This window comes from Panthera pardus, unplaced genomic scaffold (assembly GCF_024362965.1).
Source record: "Panthera pardus isolate Hobbes unplaced genomic scaffold, ASM2436296v1 HiC_scaffold_12, whole genome shotgun sequence".
Classification (NCBI taxonomy): Eukaryota; Metazoa; Chordata; class Mammalia; order Carnivora; family Felidae; genus Panthera; species Panthera pardus.
In genome coordinates, this window is record NW_026526677.1 from 2,421,533 (window position 1) to 2,436,924 (window position 15,392).

Consider the following 15,392-nt stretch of genomic DNA (forward strand, 5'->3'; position numbering starts at 1 on the left):
TTTATGTCGGCCCCGCCTGCGCCCGGCCCCGCCCCCTCGGGCCCCGGCCCCGCCCCTCGGGCCCCGGCCCCGCCTGGCCCCGGCCCCGCCCCACCAGAGGCCACGCCCCTGCCGTCCAGGATCGCCGGGGGCTGTCAGCTCGCCGGTGCCGACTGCCCGCGCCCCTCCCGTTCCCCCGCCGCCCCGGCCCCCCGGCCCCGTGGGGTGACTTGTGGTCTCGCCCCCCGCCCCGCCAACCCCGCCCCGGACGCCGGCCCCGCGGAGGAATGCGCTGCGGCCGGCCCTGCCCGCGGTGACTCACGGCCCGGAGCCCCGGGAAGCACCCGGGGACGGAGCCGGCCCAGGACGCCCACCCTCCCGGCGCTCCGGCGGCTAGGCCCGCCGCTCGAGGGCTCGCGGCGGACGCCCCCCGCGCCTTGGGGACCCTTCCTGGGGACACCGTCCGATGGCCCTGCCCGGCCGGCCGTGTCTCCCACCTGCCCCTCACCCCCCACCCTCCTGCGGGCCGCGCCTGGCGGGAACCTTCGCTCGCCCACCTGGGCCGGGCCTACCCGGAGAGCAGGTGCTCCGAGCCGGCTTTCTCTTCTGTGACATGGGGACAGTAACACTTTCGTTAGATTGGGGAACACGTGGCAAGTGCTGGAACAGCACCCCGAGGGGGCCTGTCCTCCTCCCTCGGTCCTCCTGGCGTCTGGGCAGAGGACTCCCATCGCCTGCACAGCCCCATGGGGCTCGGCCCTAGGCGCTGTGGGTGCTGGAGGGTCGGCCTGGAGAGGGGCGGCGGGGGCGGCTGAGTCATGGGTATTTCCTCCCTTCCTCTAAAGGGTTTACGGGAGCAGGAGTGACGGCTGCCCGCTCCCGGCTCCGCAGAAGGGGTCTCTGGGGGCGGGGACCGCTCCAGAGCACCCACCTTCCAGCGGCCCCCCAGCCCCCCAACCCAGCTGTGGGGGTGGGGCGGGGCGGGGCGGGGGGGGGGCGGAGACTGCGCACAGAACAGGGAAGGACGGAGCCCCCTGGGGGCGGTGACCAGCACTCCAGGCGGCACACCTGCGGGGCGGTACAAATGAAAACCAGGTTCCCAGGTTTCAAGCCAATGACAGTGGAGCAGGACCTTCTGGGTGCAGGTCTGTGAAGCTGCCCCCGCCCCCCACCCCCAGCTCTGTGGCCTTGGCAAGTCCCCTGAGCTCTCAGAGGGCGGCCCTTCAGGCTCACGACGAGGAACGAGGACACTGCCAGCTCACACGAGGGCTTGGGCCAGGCCTGTGCAAATGGCGTCAGGTGTCAGCTGCCCAGCGGTCCCCACCGGTGTGGCCGGGGGTGCGGAAGGGCAGGGCGAGTGAGAGGGAGTAGGTGAGGCCGGGTAAGGCCGCCTCCCGCTGGTCCAGCGCTCCTCTCTTTGGCCGCCACTGGCGGGGCCTCTCTGGGGAGCGTTGACGGGTCAGGGACCCCGGGGGAAGGGGGGTGCTCTGACAGGTGTGCGTCAGACAGAGCTGGGAGGGCAGCTGGAGAGTCCTGGCTCCGACCTTGGCAGCGAGACCTGGGGCGGGACAGCCTGGGTGGGTGGGAATCAGGCTGGGGATTCCGGAGGGTTGGGGGTCGGGGGCCCGGCCCACCCAGGCATCTCCACCGCCAACAGCCCCTGGCCTGGGGCCTGAGACCCATATCCCCCAGACGCCCCGTGGGGAGCCTGCCGGCCTCTGCTACCCTCCCCGCAGCATAAGCCTGGAGCCAGGAGGGGGCCCTGTGCCCCCCCCACCCCCAACAGGCCCATCTGGGGGAGCCGCTGGCGAAGGGGGCTGGGAGGGATGACGAGGGAGCAAAACACTGAGCCAGCACCCCCAAGGGAAGACCTTTCAGGGGGAGCCCGCTTTGGGCCATCGGACAGCCACCAGGACGGCTTCCCGCCGGGCACTGGGGACCCCGGTGTGGATTTGGGCTGCACCTCAGGGGCGCTGGGGCCTCCCCAGGCTTCTAGGCCGGGCGGGTGCCCGACTGCCGCAGGCTGGAGAGACGGGGCCCCAGCGCCCTCTATGTCCCTGATGGTCCCTCGACGAGGTGGGGGCTGTTGGGGTTGCTCTCTTGGATCCGCGGGGAACGGAGTGGGGGTCTCAGAGAAGTTAGGGACTCGGCTGAGGTCACACTGCCAGCCGGAGGGGTTCAAACCCAATCCCTCCTCCTGCGCCCCAAGGCCTGGGGGCAGGAAGCGGCCCCGCCCAAGTGAAGGGGGTGGGGCCGTGCTGGGCCTCGCCTCTGTCTGTGGCGTCAGACTGTGGGTCAGAGCCAAGTTTACTAATGTTTATCCAAGGGTCGCATCTGGGATTCACGCAGGGCCTGCCCTGGGGGGACACCCCCTTCTTCCCCCGGGGACAGACAGACTGGTCTCCAAACTTCCGGCCAAGGCCACTCGCTGTCCTGTCCAGCTGGGCCCAGACGGAATGAGGGCACCTCTCTGAAAGGCCCCTCGTGAGATCATGCCCACAGCGGTGAGAGGCTGGGCCCGGACGCTCTTGCCCAACCAGCCCTGGGAACAGCAGCCTGTGAGGAAGCCGTGCGTCACAGCTGGCCCATGTGCCTGGGGCTCGATACTACCCTCTTCCTGTGGGAGGCCGTGCTCAGGGACAGCCCGACATGGGGTTCCCTGCTTCCCCTGCCCGGGGGACCCTCTCCTCCGCTCCTCTGGCCTCCTCCAGGAAGCCCCCCTGGGTTGCTGGGAGGGGCATGCCCTCAGGACTGCTCCCACCAGCTTTGTGACTGCTGGGCCTTGGGGGTCCCACAGATGCTCCAGCGCGAACCTCAGGAGGGCGGGGAGGCCCACGCTGCCTGGAGTCACAGCACCAGAGGTCGCGGCCTGTGACTGACTCAGGCCTGCCCTGCATCCCTCTCCTTACTGCTCCAGCCTGGGAAAAGCGAGAGGCCCCAGGGCAGGAGGCTGGTTTCAGGCTTGCACCGCCAGCCTGTCTTCGGCCCCTCGGACCTGTGTCTCTCGTCCCCCGGTCTGGTCCTCTGAGCCCCTTGGCTGGAGTCTCACAGTTGGGGGGCCTGCCTCCTAAGACATGAAGGATCCAAAGAGAAAGGGCCCAGAACGCCTTTCTCCCCCTTGGCCCCTGGCAAGCTCCCTATCCAGCCCGCACTACCTTGTTCAGAGGTCACTATCAGCTCCTGGAATGCAGGGACAGTGTCTCAGTGTCGGGGCCGCCAGGGCCCAGCCCAGGCCCTTGGGGAATGTTTTTGGAAACCGGTGGCCCGAAAAGGCACCTGCCTCGCCGACCAAGAGATGTGATTAGAGCATCTGCCTGTGTGGAGGCCGCAGAACCAGAAGGGCAGGCACGGGGTCTGGGGTGGGAGCGGGGAGGGGGAGCCAGTGGGCATTCCCGTCATGTCATGTGGCCGAAGACGGCCCAGGGCTCAGCCCCCGGGGACACGGGACCTCTCCGGAGGCCTGAATGAAAGCATGAATATGGATGAAGGGAACGGAGGGAGACGAGGTGGGCGAGGCTCGGCTGCCACCCTGTGGACGGCGGTCAGTCCTCGCAGCCCCCGGGCGGTGTCCACGGAGCGGCTCTCATGCAGTGGGTGCGGGGCAGGGCCCCGTCGTGCACATTTTAATCAAGCCCCTTCCTACTTTAAAAAATTACCAAAATTAGGGCGTCTGGGTGGTTCAGTCGGTTAAGCGTCCGACTTCGGCTCAGGTCACGATCTCACGGTCCGTGAGTTCGAGCCCCGCGTCGGGCTCTGCGCTGACAGCTCGGAGCCTGGAGCCTCCTTCGGATTCTGTGTCTCCCTCTCTCTCTGCCCCTCCCCCCTTCATGCTCTGTCTCTCTCTCTGTCTCAAAAATAAATAAACGTTAAAAAAATTTAAAAAAAAAGAAGCATTTCCCCCCAAAATTAAAAATCGAATTACCATGTGACCCAGGAGTCCCACGACTGGGTCCATCCCCAAACGTGAAAGCCGCCCAGAGGTGGACTGACGCTGACCTGAGGGTTGCATCCAGGATTCACGCGGAGCCTGCCTGGGGGACGCCCCCACCTGCCCCCAGGCAGAAGGACTGGTCCCCTGATCGGGAAGCGACCCCGTGTCCACCGACGGACGGATGGATGGATGTGGTCCGTCCGCTCCCTGGACGGTCCCTGAGCCTGACGAGGACGGACGTTCTGACACCTGCCACCACGTGGATGGACCCGGGGGGACGTGATGCTCACGTGTGATCCCCTCACACGAGGCCCCTGGAGTCTTCAGATTCCCAGAGACGGAGAGCGGACGGTGGGCGCCCGGGCTGGGGGTCAGCGTTTCACAGGGACGGTTTCCACTTGGGAAGATGGAAAGTTCTGGAGACGGAGGGTGGGGATGGGCGCACAACGGTGTGAACTGTGAATGTGTTCCATCCCACCAGCTGTGCACCTGAAAATGGCTGATGGTAACGTAATGTCACATGTACTTTGCCACAATGTAAGAACTGTATCCACACACACACACACACACACACACACACACAGGTCCAGACAGAAGCTTCTAGGTTTCCCAGAAGAGAAACACAATGTGTGCATTGTTCCGTGTGTCCTGCGTGTTCCCCACGCATCTGCCTCCCTTCCCGGGAAGGACTCCGGGATTTCATCACCTCCCATAACACTCAGGCTGCGCCCAGGCTTCTGCGATTATCGCGATGTCGTGTGAACGTCCCTGAACTTCACGGAGACTCACGGCTGGATGGGCTGGACGTGGAACTGTCGTGTTAAGGGCGTGAGAGCTCTGGCAAGACCGTCTGCCGGCCGGTTTGCAGTCCCACCTGCGCGTGCCGGGCGCCCGTGCCCCTACAGCTGGCCCTCCAACGGGCAGTCTGCATTTGTGTCCCTTTTCCCCAGTCCGGGGACCAACACCCGGGGTGTCGTCTCCATGGAGTCAGCGAATGTGACTTTATGTGGTGAGAGTATCACCTAACACGACAAAACATGTGATTAAGGACCTGGAGCTCGTGGCATCCCGGGTCACCCCGGTGGGCCCGAATGCCATCACGGTGTCCTTCCCAGACACACGGGGAGGGGTGGGGGGCACATGACCACGGAGGCAGAGGCTGAGGGGATGCTGGGGGCCCCAGAGCTGGAGGCAGGAGGGACCCTCCCCCTGAGCCCGGCCCCGCCCACACCTGGCCTCCGGAACCCAAATAGGCAGAGACTTCCGTTGGAAGCCTCCCAGTAGGTGGTCATTCGTCACAACCACCCTGGACCGGAATGCAGCCCCCAGGTGGTCTGATGTCAGCCCTTCCTTGGCCTGCCACACAGTCTGGTGGCAGATGAGGACCAGAGTGATGGCATTAGCTGGTGACTTCTGAGCTGGGGTTCTCCACATCACAAGGCCGTCCCAAGGCAAGGGCACGGGGAGGGACGTTTGGTGTTCTGTGCTCCCCTGGCCTGGGACGCCTCTCACGGCCCCCCTCCCCCACCCCCACCCCACCCCCACCACAGAGCTGTGGTGGGAGGCCAGCTCAGGGAGGCCAGCCCTACTGGTACCTTCCAGCCACCCTCCCCCCCAGAAACGGGGGCGGGCTGAGACCCAAGGAGGTTCAGAGACCTGAAGGACATTCCCGTCAAGCCAGCCTTCCGGAAGCCCCCAGCCCGGCCCGGCGGGGGAGGAAGCAGCCGGTGCAGGACGTGTGTGTGGGGTCTGCCGCAGAAGGTCCCGGGTCGCAGACCCCAAGAGGCCCGGAGCCCCGGCTGGGCCAGGCACGCCTGTCTGCTTGTCAGAGAAAGTAACATCCGGCCGCCGCCCTCCCTGAGCTGAGTCAGCCTGGCATCTTGGGGGCGGGCAGGGGCCCCGCCCAGGTGCCCCGAGAGGACTTGGCCTCAGGGTGTGCCCGGGCCTCACCCTCCCGGTGGCCGGGGTCAGTATTTGGTGGGAATGCAAGCTTCTGCCGGCCACCGCGCCCTCGGGGGTGCCGGCTCCTGCCCTCCGAGCCTCAGGGGCTCCCAGGAGGGTCCCAGGCAGACGAGGTGCCTGCAAATTCTGAAGAACGGAGGGTTCGGGCGGGGCCAGCGGAGGACGGTCCTGGGGCCCCTGCTGTCGGGGGGGTTCTGCCTGCCACTACCTCCCGGCGGACGGGAGACCGAACGGCCGGTCGGCCCCCGTGTCCAGGTGGCCAGGCGCTGAGGCTGGAGCGGGAAGGATGTGTCCAGGGGCCAAAGTCCAGGGGTGCCTGAAGGCTGGGCCGGGGCCAAGGAGCCCTCCGGGAGCGGGAGCCATCCGGCCGACTCGGCCTGGCTCCGGAGGGGGTGCGTCAGGCCTCTGCTCGGCCCCCGGCCCCACGGGACAGGGCCAGGAGCCCATCCGGCAGACTGGCCGCCACAGGGCTGCGGGCGCTGCGGGCACGCTGTGGAGCCCTCACCCGTAGGCGTGGACAGGGGCGTGGGCGACCCGCCCCCGCCCCCGCCCCCGCCCCGGGTGGCCACAATTCCCAACCCATCATGGGGGAGAACCAGGATTTCAGGTGGACGGACCCCGACTTGGGAGCACTTCTGGCAACGCGGGTTCCCCGAGGTACGGTTTGCACACGCAGCCGAGCGCACTCACTGAGGGGTTTCCACGAGTTTCCACCGCCCGGAGGTACCCTGGCCGCCCCCCGCGCCCGCTCCCCAGTGACCACAGTCCGCGCACAGCCTCCAGAGGCCACCACGTCGCCTGCACGCCCTCCCTTGTGTCTGGCTGGCTTCGCTCAGTCCCTGCTTCCAAGGTCCCCCCGCTGGGACCCCACCTTGAACTCCAGGCATCTGCGGAAACTCTGGAACGGCCCAGGGCAGAGCCGAGCCGCCCAGGGGCCGGGACGCAGAGGCCGGGGCAGGACGGAGCTCAGAGACGGCAGCCACTCGATTCTGAGCACGTCTGAGGGGGCACGGTCTCGTGTGACACGCGAGACTCCGGCCCCGTGGCCTCAAAGGGAACAGTCTAGGGAGGGAGGGAGGGCAGGGGCAGCAGAGGCCGTGAGGCCGGGAGGTGGGCCCGGATGCTCACCTGACCCTCTCATAGAAGCATCGTGACGGCCCCGCCCACGAGGGTCCCAAAGAGGGGCCGGGTGGGCCCGGCTCCAAGCGGTTCAGGGGGTCAGTGGAGACAGAGGTCAAGAGCAGCCAGGCGGGCAGCACTGGGGCCCCGAGGCGGCGGCAGCCCGGCCCCTGCAGAGCCAGCCAGTCCCCAGAGCTGCTGTCTCCTGGCTGCTCTGGAACTTTCGGGAGCAAGCGGCAAGGGAGCGTCCGCAGGTTCCCTGAGGTGCTGAGGGCCGGCCGGCAGAGGCCCCGCCTTCCCCTTCCCGTGACTGCGCAGGGGTGAGGTCAGGGAGCAGCTGCGCGGACAGGCCAGGAGGCAGGGCCGCCGAGGACGGTTGGGGAAGGCACGGCTTCTCAGGGCTTCGAGCTGCATCTTGCCGACCGCATATGTTTGGAACAACCAGCGCCAGCCTGAGGCCGCGGGGACCCAGCTCCATGGAGCTTGCGCAGTCTTCCTCCCGCAGGGACATGAAACCCAGCGTCTCCGGGGACGGCCGGCATCCAAACGTCCCTCCCGCTGCCCGTCTGTGCACCGGGCACAAACTCGGACACCCACGCCCGCCACGGCCTGCACCGCGACTCACCACGGCCAGCCAGCAGGCCCGGAATCCCGTCCCACCGCCCCCGGGGCCCAGCCGCCCTCTCCAGCCCCCCGTTCAGCTCAGACCCCAAAGGTAACCCCTGTGAACACGCGCGCACAGGCGTGCACCCACACGGACGCCCGTTCTTGGTGGCCACGCGTGGACTCGGCCGGTCTCCGAAGGGACGGGCTCCCGACCTCTCGTCGTCCCCGACCACGCGCTCTGCACACACGCTGGGTGCGGACTCCCGCCCGTGATGCACACCTACTTTTTTGAAGGCCTCGGAACTGCCGGGCAGGGGGGCCCTCGGACGGGGCCACCCCTGCCCGCGGAGCTGTGCCCTTCGAAGACTCTTCCCATGTGACCTGCGTTTCTTTAGTGAGGCCCGGCAGCCGCCAGGCTGAGCGGTGCTGTGGCTCCTAGTGGGCGTGGGTCCGCCAGGGGCCGGCAGGAGGGAGGCTTCCCCTGAAAGGTCACGCTCGCAGTGAGCCATGGGCCAGTGGGACCGATGCTCACAGAGCCGTGTCCGTCCCTATGAACCTCCTGCACATCACCCAGGCACACGGTCGTTCCCGATCCTGCGGTTACTCGAAGCCACAGGTTTGTAAACAGGTTCCTTCTGGATGCTCCAGAGGAATGTGCCAGTCGGGAGTCCTTGGGGAGCCTGGATCAGTCAGGATCTGCGGGGACAGCAGCTGCCACAGAGGTCTGGGGCCCCGTCCTCCAGGGGCGCTCCCAGCCGGGGGCCCGTCCGCAGGGGCGCTCTCAGCCGGGGGCCCGACCTCCAGGGGCGCTCCCAGCCGGGGGCCCGTCCTCCAGGGGCTCTCCCAGCCGGGGCCCGTCCCCCAGGGGTTCTCCCAGCCGGGTGCCCGTCCTCCAGGGGTTCTCCCAGCCAAGGGCCCATCCCCCAGGGGCGCTCCCAGCCAGGGCCCCGACCTCCAGGGGCTCTCCCAGCCGGGGCCCGTCCCCCAGGGGATCTCCCAGCCAGGGCCCCGACCTCCAGGGGCTCTCCCAGCCGGGGTCCGTCCTCCAGGGGTTCTCCCAGCCAAGGGCCCGTCCCCCAGGGGCGCTCCCAGCCAGGACCCCAACCTCCAGGGGCTCTCCCAGCCGGGGCCCATCCCCCAGGGGTTCTCCCAGCCGGGTGCCGGTCCTCCAGGGGCTCTCCCAGCCGGGGCCCGTCCTCCAGGGGTTCTCCCAGCCAGGGGCCCGTCCCCCAGGGGCGCTCCCAGCCAGGGCCCCGACCTCCAGGGGCTCTCCCAGCCGGGCCCCGTCCTCCAGGGATTCTCCCAGCCAGGGGCCCATCCCCCAGGGGCGCTCCCAGCCGGGGTCCGTCCTCCAGGGGCTCTCCCAGCCGGGTGCCCATCCTCCAGGGGTTCTCCCAGCCAAGGGCCCGTCCCCCAGGGGCGCTCCCAGCCAGGGCCCCGACCTCCAGGGGTTCTCCCAGCCGGGTGCCGGTCCTCCAGGGGCTCTCCCAGCCGGGGCCCGTCCTCCAGGGATTCTCCCAGCCAGGGGCCCGTCCCCCAGGGGCGCTCCCAGCCAGGGCCCCGACCTCCAGGGGCTCTCCCAGCCGGGGCCTGTCCCCCAGGGGTTCTCCCAGCCGGTGCCCGTCCCCCAGGGGTTCTCCCAGCTGGGTGCCCGTCCTCCAGGGGCTCTCCCAGCTGGGTGCCCGTCCTCCAGGGGTTCTCCCAGCCGGGTGCCCGTCCTCCAGGGGCTCTCCCAGCCAGGGGCCCGTCCCCCAGGGGCACTCCCAGCTGGGGGCCCCGACCTCCAGGGGTGCTCCCAGCCGGGGGGCCTGTCTCTGGGGGGCGCTCCCAGCCGGGTGCCCATCTTCCAGGGACTCTCCCAGCCGGGGCCCATCCTCCAGGGGCGCTCTCAGCCGGGGGCCTGACCTCCAGGGGTGGCCTGTCCCCCAGGGGCGCTCTCAGCCAGGGGCCCGACCTCCAGGGATTCTCCCAGCCGGGGCGCCCGTCCTCCAGGGGTGCTCCCAGCTGGGGCCTGACCTCCAGGGGCTCTCCCAGCCGGGGCCTGTCCTTCAGGGGTGCTCCCAGCCGGGGCCTGACCTCCAGGGGCGCTCCCAGCCGGGGCCCCGTCCTCCAGGGGCTCTCCCAGCCGGGGCCCCGTCCTCCAGGGGTTCTCCCAGCCAGGGGCCCGTCCCCCAGGGGCGCTCCCAGGCGGGTGCCCGTCCCCCAGGGGCTCTCCCAGCCGGGGCCCGTCCCCCAGGGGTTCTCCCAGCCGGGTGCCCGTCCTCCAGGGGCTCTCCCAGCCGGGGCGCCGTCCTCCAGGGGTTCTCCCAGCCAGGGGCCCGTCCCCCAGGGGCGCTCCCAGCCGGGTGCCCGTCTTCCAGGGGCTCTCCCAGCCAGGGCCTGTCCTCCAGGGGTTCTCCCAGCCAGGGGCCCGTCCCCCAGGGGCGCTCCCAGCCAGGTGCCCGTCTTCCAGGGGCTCTCCCAGCCAGGGCCTGTCCTCCAGGGGTTCTCCCAGCCGGGGGCCAGTCCCCCAGGGGCGCTCCCAGCCGGGTGCCCGTCCTCCAGGGGCTCTCCCAGCCGGGGCCCGTCCTCCAGGGGCTCTCCCAGCCGGGGCCCGTCCCCCAGGGGCGCTCCCAGCGGGGCCCCGTCCTCCAGGGGTTCTCCCAGCCTGGGGCCCGTCCCCCAGGGGCGCTCCCAGCCGGGTGCCCTTCTTCCAGAGGCTCTCCCAGCCAGGGCCCATCCTCCAGGGGCTCTCCCAGCCTGGGCCTGTCCTCCAGGGATTCTCCCAGCCGGGGCGCCCGTCCTCCAGGGGTGCTCCCAGCTGGGGCCTGACCTCCAGGGGCTCTCCCAGCTGGGGCCTGTCCTCCAGGGGTGCTCCCAGCCGGGGCCTGACCTCCAGGGGCGCTCCCAGCCGGGGCCCCGTCCTCCAGGGGCTCTCCCAGCCGGGGCCCCGTCCTCCAGGGGTTCTCCCAGCCAGGGGCCCGTCCCCCAGGGGCGCTCCCAGCCAGGTGCCCGTCCTCCAGGGGCTCTCCCAGCCGGGGCCCCGTCCTCCAGGGGTTCTCCCAGCCAGGGGCCCGTCCCCCAGGGGCGCTCCCAGCCGGGTGCCCGTCTTCCAGGGGCTCTCCCAGGCAGGGCCCATCCTCCAGGGGCTCTCCCAGCCAGGGCCTGACCTCCAGGGGCTCTCCCAGCCGGGGCCCATCCCCCAGGGGCGCTCCCAGCCGGGGCCCCATCCTCCAGGGGTTCTCCCAGCCTGGGGCCCGTCCCCCAGGGGCGCTCCCAGCCGGGTGCCCGACCTCCAGAGGCTCTCCCAGCCAGGGCCCATCCTCCAGGGGCTCTCCCAGCCTGGGCCCGTCCTCCAGGGGTTCTCCCAGCCAGGGGCCTGTCCCCCAGGGGCTCTCCCAGCCGGGGCCCCGTCCTCCAGGGGTTCTCCCAGCCAGGGGCCCGTCCCCCAGGGGCGCTCCCAGGCGGGTGCCCGTCCCCCAGGGGCTCTCCCAGCCGGGGCCCGTCCCCCAGGGGTTCTCCCAGCCGGGTGCCCGTCCTCCAGGGGCTCTCCCAGCCGGGGCGCCGTCCTCCAGGGGTTCTCCCAGCCAGGGGCCCGTCCCCCAGGGGCGCTCCCAGCCGGGTGCCCGTCTTCCAGGGGCTCTCCCAGCCAGGGCCTGTCCTCCAGGGGTTCTCCCAGCCAGCGGCCCGTCCCCCAGGGGCGCTCCCAGCCAGGTGCCCGTCTTCCAGGGGCTCTCCCAGCCAGGGCCTGTCCTCCAGGGGTTCTCCCAGCCGGGGGCCTGTCCCCCAGGGGCGCTCCCAGCCGGGTGCCCGTCCTCCAGGGGCTCTCCCAGCCGGGGCCCGTCCCCCAGGGGCTCTCCCAGCCGGGGCCCGTCCCCCAGGGGCGCTCCCAGCGGGGCCCCGTCCTCCAGGGGTTCTCCCAGCCTGGGGCCCGTCCCCCAGGGGCGCTCCCAGCCGGGTGCCCTTCTTCCAGAGGCTCTCCCAGCCAGGGCCCATCCTCCAGGGGCTCTCCCAGCCTGGGCCTGTCCTCCAGGGATTCTCCCAGCCGGGGCGCCCGTCCTCCAGGGGTGCTCCCAGCTGGGGCCTGACCTCCAGGGGCTCTCCCAGCTGGGGCCTGTCCTCCAGGGGTGCTCCCAGCCGGGGCCTGACCTCCAGGGGCGCTCCCAGCCGGGGCCCCGTCCTCCAGGGGTTCTCCCAGCCAGGGGCCCGTCCCCCAGGGGCACTCCCAGCCAGGTGCCCGTCCTCCAGGGGCTCTCCCAGCCGGGGCCCCGTCCTCCAGGGGTTCTCCCAGCCAGGGGCCCGTCCCCCAGGGGCGCTCCCAGCCGGGTGCCCGTCTTCCAGGGGCTCTCCCAGGCAGGGCCCATCCTCCAGGGGCTCTCCCAGCCAGGGCCTGACCTCCAGGGGCTCTCCCAGCCGGGGCCCATCCCCCAGGGGCGCTCCCAGCCGGGGCCCCATCCTCCAGGGGTTCTCCCAGCCTGGGGCCCGTCCCCCAGGGGCGCTCCCAGCCGGGTGCCCGACCTCCAGAGGCTCTCCCAGCCAGGGCCCATCCTCCAGGGGCTCTCCCAGCCTGGGCCCGTCCTCCAGGGGTTCTCCCAGCCAGGGGCCCGTCCCCCAGGGGCACTCCCAGCCGGGGGCCCCGTCCTCCGGGGGTTCTCCCAGCTGGGGGCCCGTCCTCCAGGGGTGCTCCCAGCCAGGAGACAGGGAACTGCATGCGGGTGTCTTCTCTGCAGACTGTCCTCCGGGATGGGGTGTTTGTGTGTCAGCGGGAAGAAGGCAGGCCTGGAGACCCAGGTGGGGCTCACCCGTGGGCCACTCTGCCCGGGGAGTCTGAGCCCCAGCTCGCCTGGTTGCTTCAAGAACCAAGAACACGGCTCTTCCAGCTACTCCCAGTTGTGGCCGCTTTCCCCCTTCCAGCTACTCCCAGGGAGAGGCTAGTCCCCGGCAGACAATGGGTGGACCGGATGCCGGCTCCTGGGCCGCAGGGAGGAGCAGGCTGCTGTGCTTGCCCTCTCCCGGCCCCGGCTCCTGCTCAAAGAGCAGACAGACACCCCCAGGTCAGGTCCCGAGCAAGAGCCCGTGCAGCAGGTGTCCTGGGGGCGGGGGGGAGAGCGCTCCCTCTCATGAAGGGACGGGGACCCCAGCAGAAAAGCCCCAGTGAGAAGACACAGCAAAGGTGGCCTTCGTGCGGGACCTCTCCCTCCTGGGAACCTCTGCGTCTGGAAGGCACAGCCCCACCAACTCTGGGAAACGGCCTTCTCCTCGGGGAGGGCAGACCCTCTCCCGTGGCAGCAGAGGGCCCACCCGGGGACCCCGAGCCCCCGCTGGCGGTGAAGCGGGTCCGGAGGCCTAACGGGCCAGGTAAACGCAGCCTCCTCCTGAGAACCGGCTGCAAGAGCCCCAAAGACAACATGGGAAAGGCCTGAGGTCCTGGGTCTGCTCACCCCCCACGGCTCTACAGACACAGTCCGTGCGGGCGCGCGGCCACGGCCCGGAGCTGCCGGGCGGGAGCAGGTGCCAGCACCCCCGCCCGCTGCTCCCACCAGGTTCTCCCCCAGAGACACACTGCACAGCACTGGATTCGTGTTTCACAACTTTAATAGAATATTCTAACTATTCTGTACAAATTGAAAACACCGTATTCAGTTACAAATGTATTGTAAGTAAGGCTGAGCACTCTACAGGCCTGGTCACAGTGTGGACACGGCATCCCCGGCTGCCAGAGACCGCGGTCACACACTCGGAAACCTCACACGCCAGCCAAGAACGGGTCACTCCGAACCCAGGGCTTTGAAGACAAGATGAGCACAGGGCCGAGAAACAGGGGCTACTGAGGAAGCAAGACCCGACATGCACACACTAGGAGAAGCGGCCCCCCGCCACGGGCGCCCCCCGCGCCCCCGCCAGAGCCGGAGGTCCGTCCGGCAGGAAAACGAGCCTGGCTCGGCCGCTGGCGGGACAGAGCGAGGGTCCCTCTACGCAGGCCTGGCTCGCGTGGGAGCCGCCAGCACACCCACCTGGGGAGTCACCGGGCCACCAGGCACACACACGGGTTCAGAGACTGTGAGGACGAGCGACGGCAGGCGCCCCGAGCCCTCACGAGCAGGAAAGAATAAATAAATACGAGGATGGGCCACAAGCACTGGCGCCTCGGGGCTGGGGTGCGCGCACCCCCTACGCCACCCCGAGGGAGACAAAACTGGAGAGGGAACGCTCTAAGAACGGGACTCGACTCTACCAGCCCTCGGGGCACGACGTGAGCACAGGAGACCAAGTGGCGGAAACACGAAGCGTGTGAGTTTCTCCAAGTGAAAGAAGAATCCGGTCCGACTGCGGAGTGGAGTTACTGGTTCTAGATGCCCTGGAACCACGTCCCAGACGCCTGCCCTTGGCGTCGACCGACCTTCCACCGCCCCCTCCTCCCAAAGGCAGGGCCTGGGAAAGTCCACCGAGCTGCACCCAAGGCCGTAGAGGGTGCTGGAAGCAAACCTTCTATTTCTGAAATGCATTTAAGTCGCCACTGTACAGGTTAAGCCAAATAATAAGGATAAAGGAAAAGTTAACGTCAAAATCATGCACTTGAAAACGAGTTAGAGGCGAGGGCTGCCGGTGCGGTCGCGCTGCGGCCGCGACGGGTCCTCGGTGCCGTCGTCTTACTGCTGTTTGCACTCGGAGGGCTGGCTGGGCTCCTTCTGCAACGAGAGAACAACACTTGTAGGGAACCGATCTCATCAACCAGCCGTCTCCAACCAACGACGGAAGGCAAGACTCAACGAGTGTGCTCATTCTTACTGAAAAAATGGTCCCTGCAAACACACTTCTAAAAGAGTAATGACAAAGGGGCACCTGGGGGGCTCAGTCGGTTAAGTAAGCGTCTGACTCTTGATTCAGGCTGAGGTCATGATCCTGGGGTCGTGGGATCGAGCCCCGTGTAGGGCTCTGTGCCTGCTTGGGATCTTCTCTCCGCCCTCCCCTGCTTGCTTGCTCACTGACTCTCAAAATAAAGAAACTTAAAAAATAATTTGAAATAGTGGAGCGCCTGAGTGGGGCTCAGTCGGCTCAGGTCACCATCTCACGGTTCGTGGGTTCAAGCCCCACGTCGGGCTCTGTGCTGACGGCTCGGAGCCTGGAGCCGGCTTCGGATTCTGTGTCTCCCCCTCTCTCTGCCCCTTCCCCATTTGCACTGTCTCTCTCTCTCAAACAGACACTAAAACAGACTTTAAAATTTTTAAATGGTAACAAAAAATAAGTCAGCTTCCCAGAAACAATCTCAGTAGGGCAGCCTTTTTGTTTCAAGTCATGCCCCGAGTCTAATCAGAGGGCTTGCGTTCAGAAGGAGGGCCCGTCAGGGCCGCGGAGACTGAGCACACGTGCAGGAGGGCCCGTGTTCCAGAGCTGCAAGGCGGCCTCAAAGCTTCGTGGCGGCCCCCTAAACGCCACCTGCGTGAAAGAGCAGCAGACTCCCCCTTTCTGCTCCCGCCACCCCTGAGACAGGCTCAACACCGGAGACGAACGGGGGCCACCCACCCAGTGGGGGCCAGAGGCAGCCGAGCAGCCACACCTGACGCCGGGAGGCCCCTGCGACGCCTGCACGCACCGCCCCCGCCCCCATGTCCCTCCCCAAGTGGGAACCCTACCCTTCCAGAAAAGGTGTCAGGGAGAGAGGGGGTCTCCGCAGCACAGAAGAGCACATTCACCTCGATACAATCTGTCTTCCACCTTTACGAGCACATTTAGCAAATCCATGCGTTTTGTGCAAAGGCCACCAACAGCCCGACTCACACGACGAGGTCACTGACCGTCCTCAGCATATAATCGT

The 15,392-nt window shown here is 68.5% G+C and overlaps 1 protein-coding gene across 1 annotated transcript in view; it reads right to left on the reverse strand.

The window, feature by feature from the left end:
• Positions 1-13,153: 13,153 nt before the first annotated feature.
• NAP1L4 (nucleosome assembly protein 1 like 4) overlaps positions 13,154-15,392 on the reverse strand; it is a 39,020-nt gene continuing 36,781 nt past the window's right edge. The window contains exon 15 of the mRNA XM_019415300.2: positions 13,154-14,265. Coding sequence (XP_019270845.2) covers positions 14,227-14,265 — 39 coding nt within the window. The 3' untranslated portion in view covers positions 13,154-14,226. The remainder of the gene's footprint in view (positions 14,266-15,392) is intronic.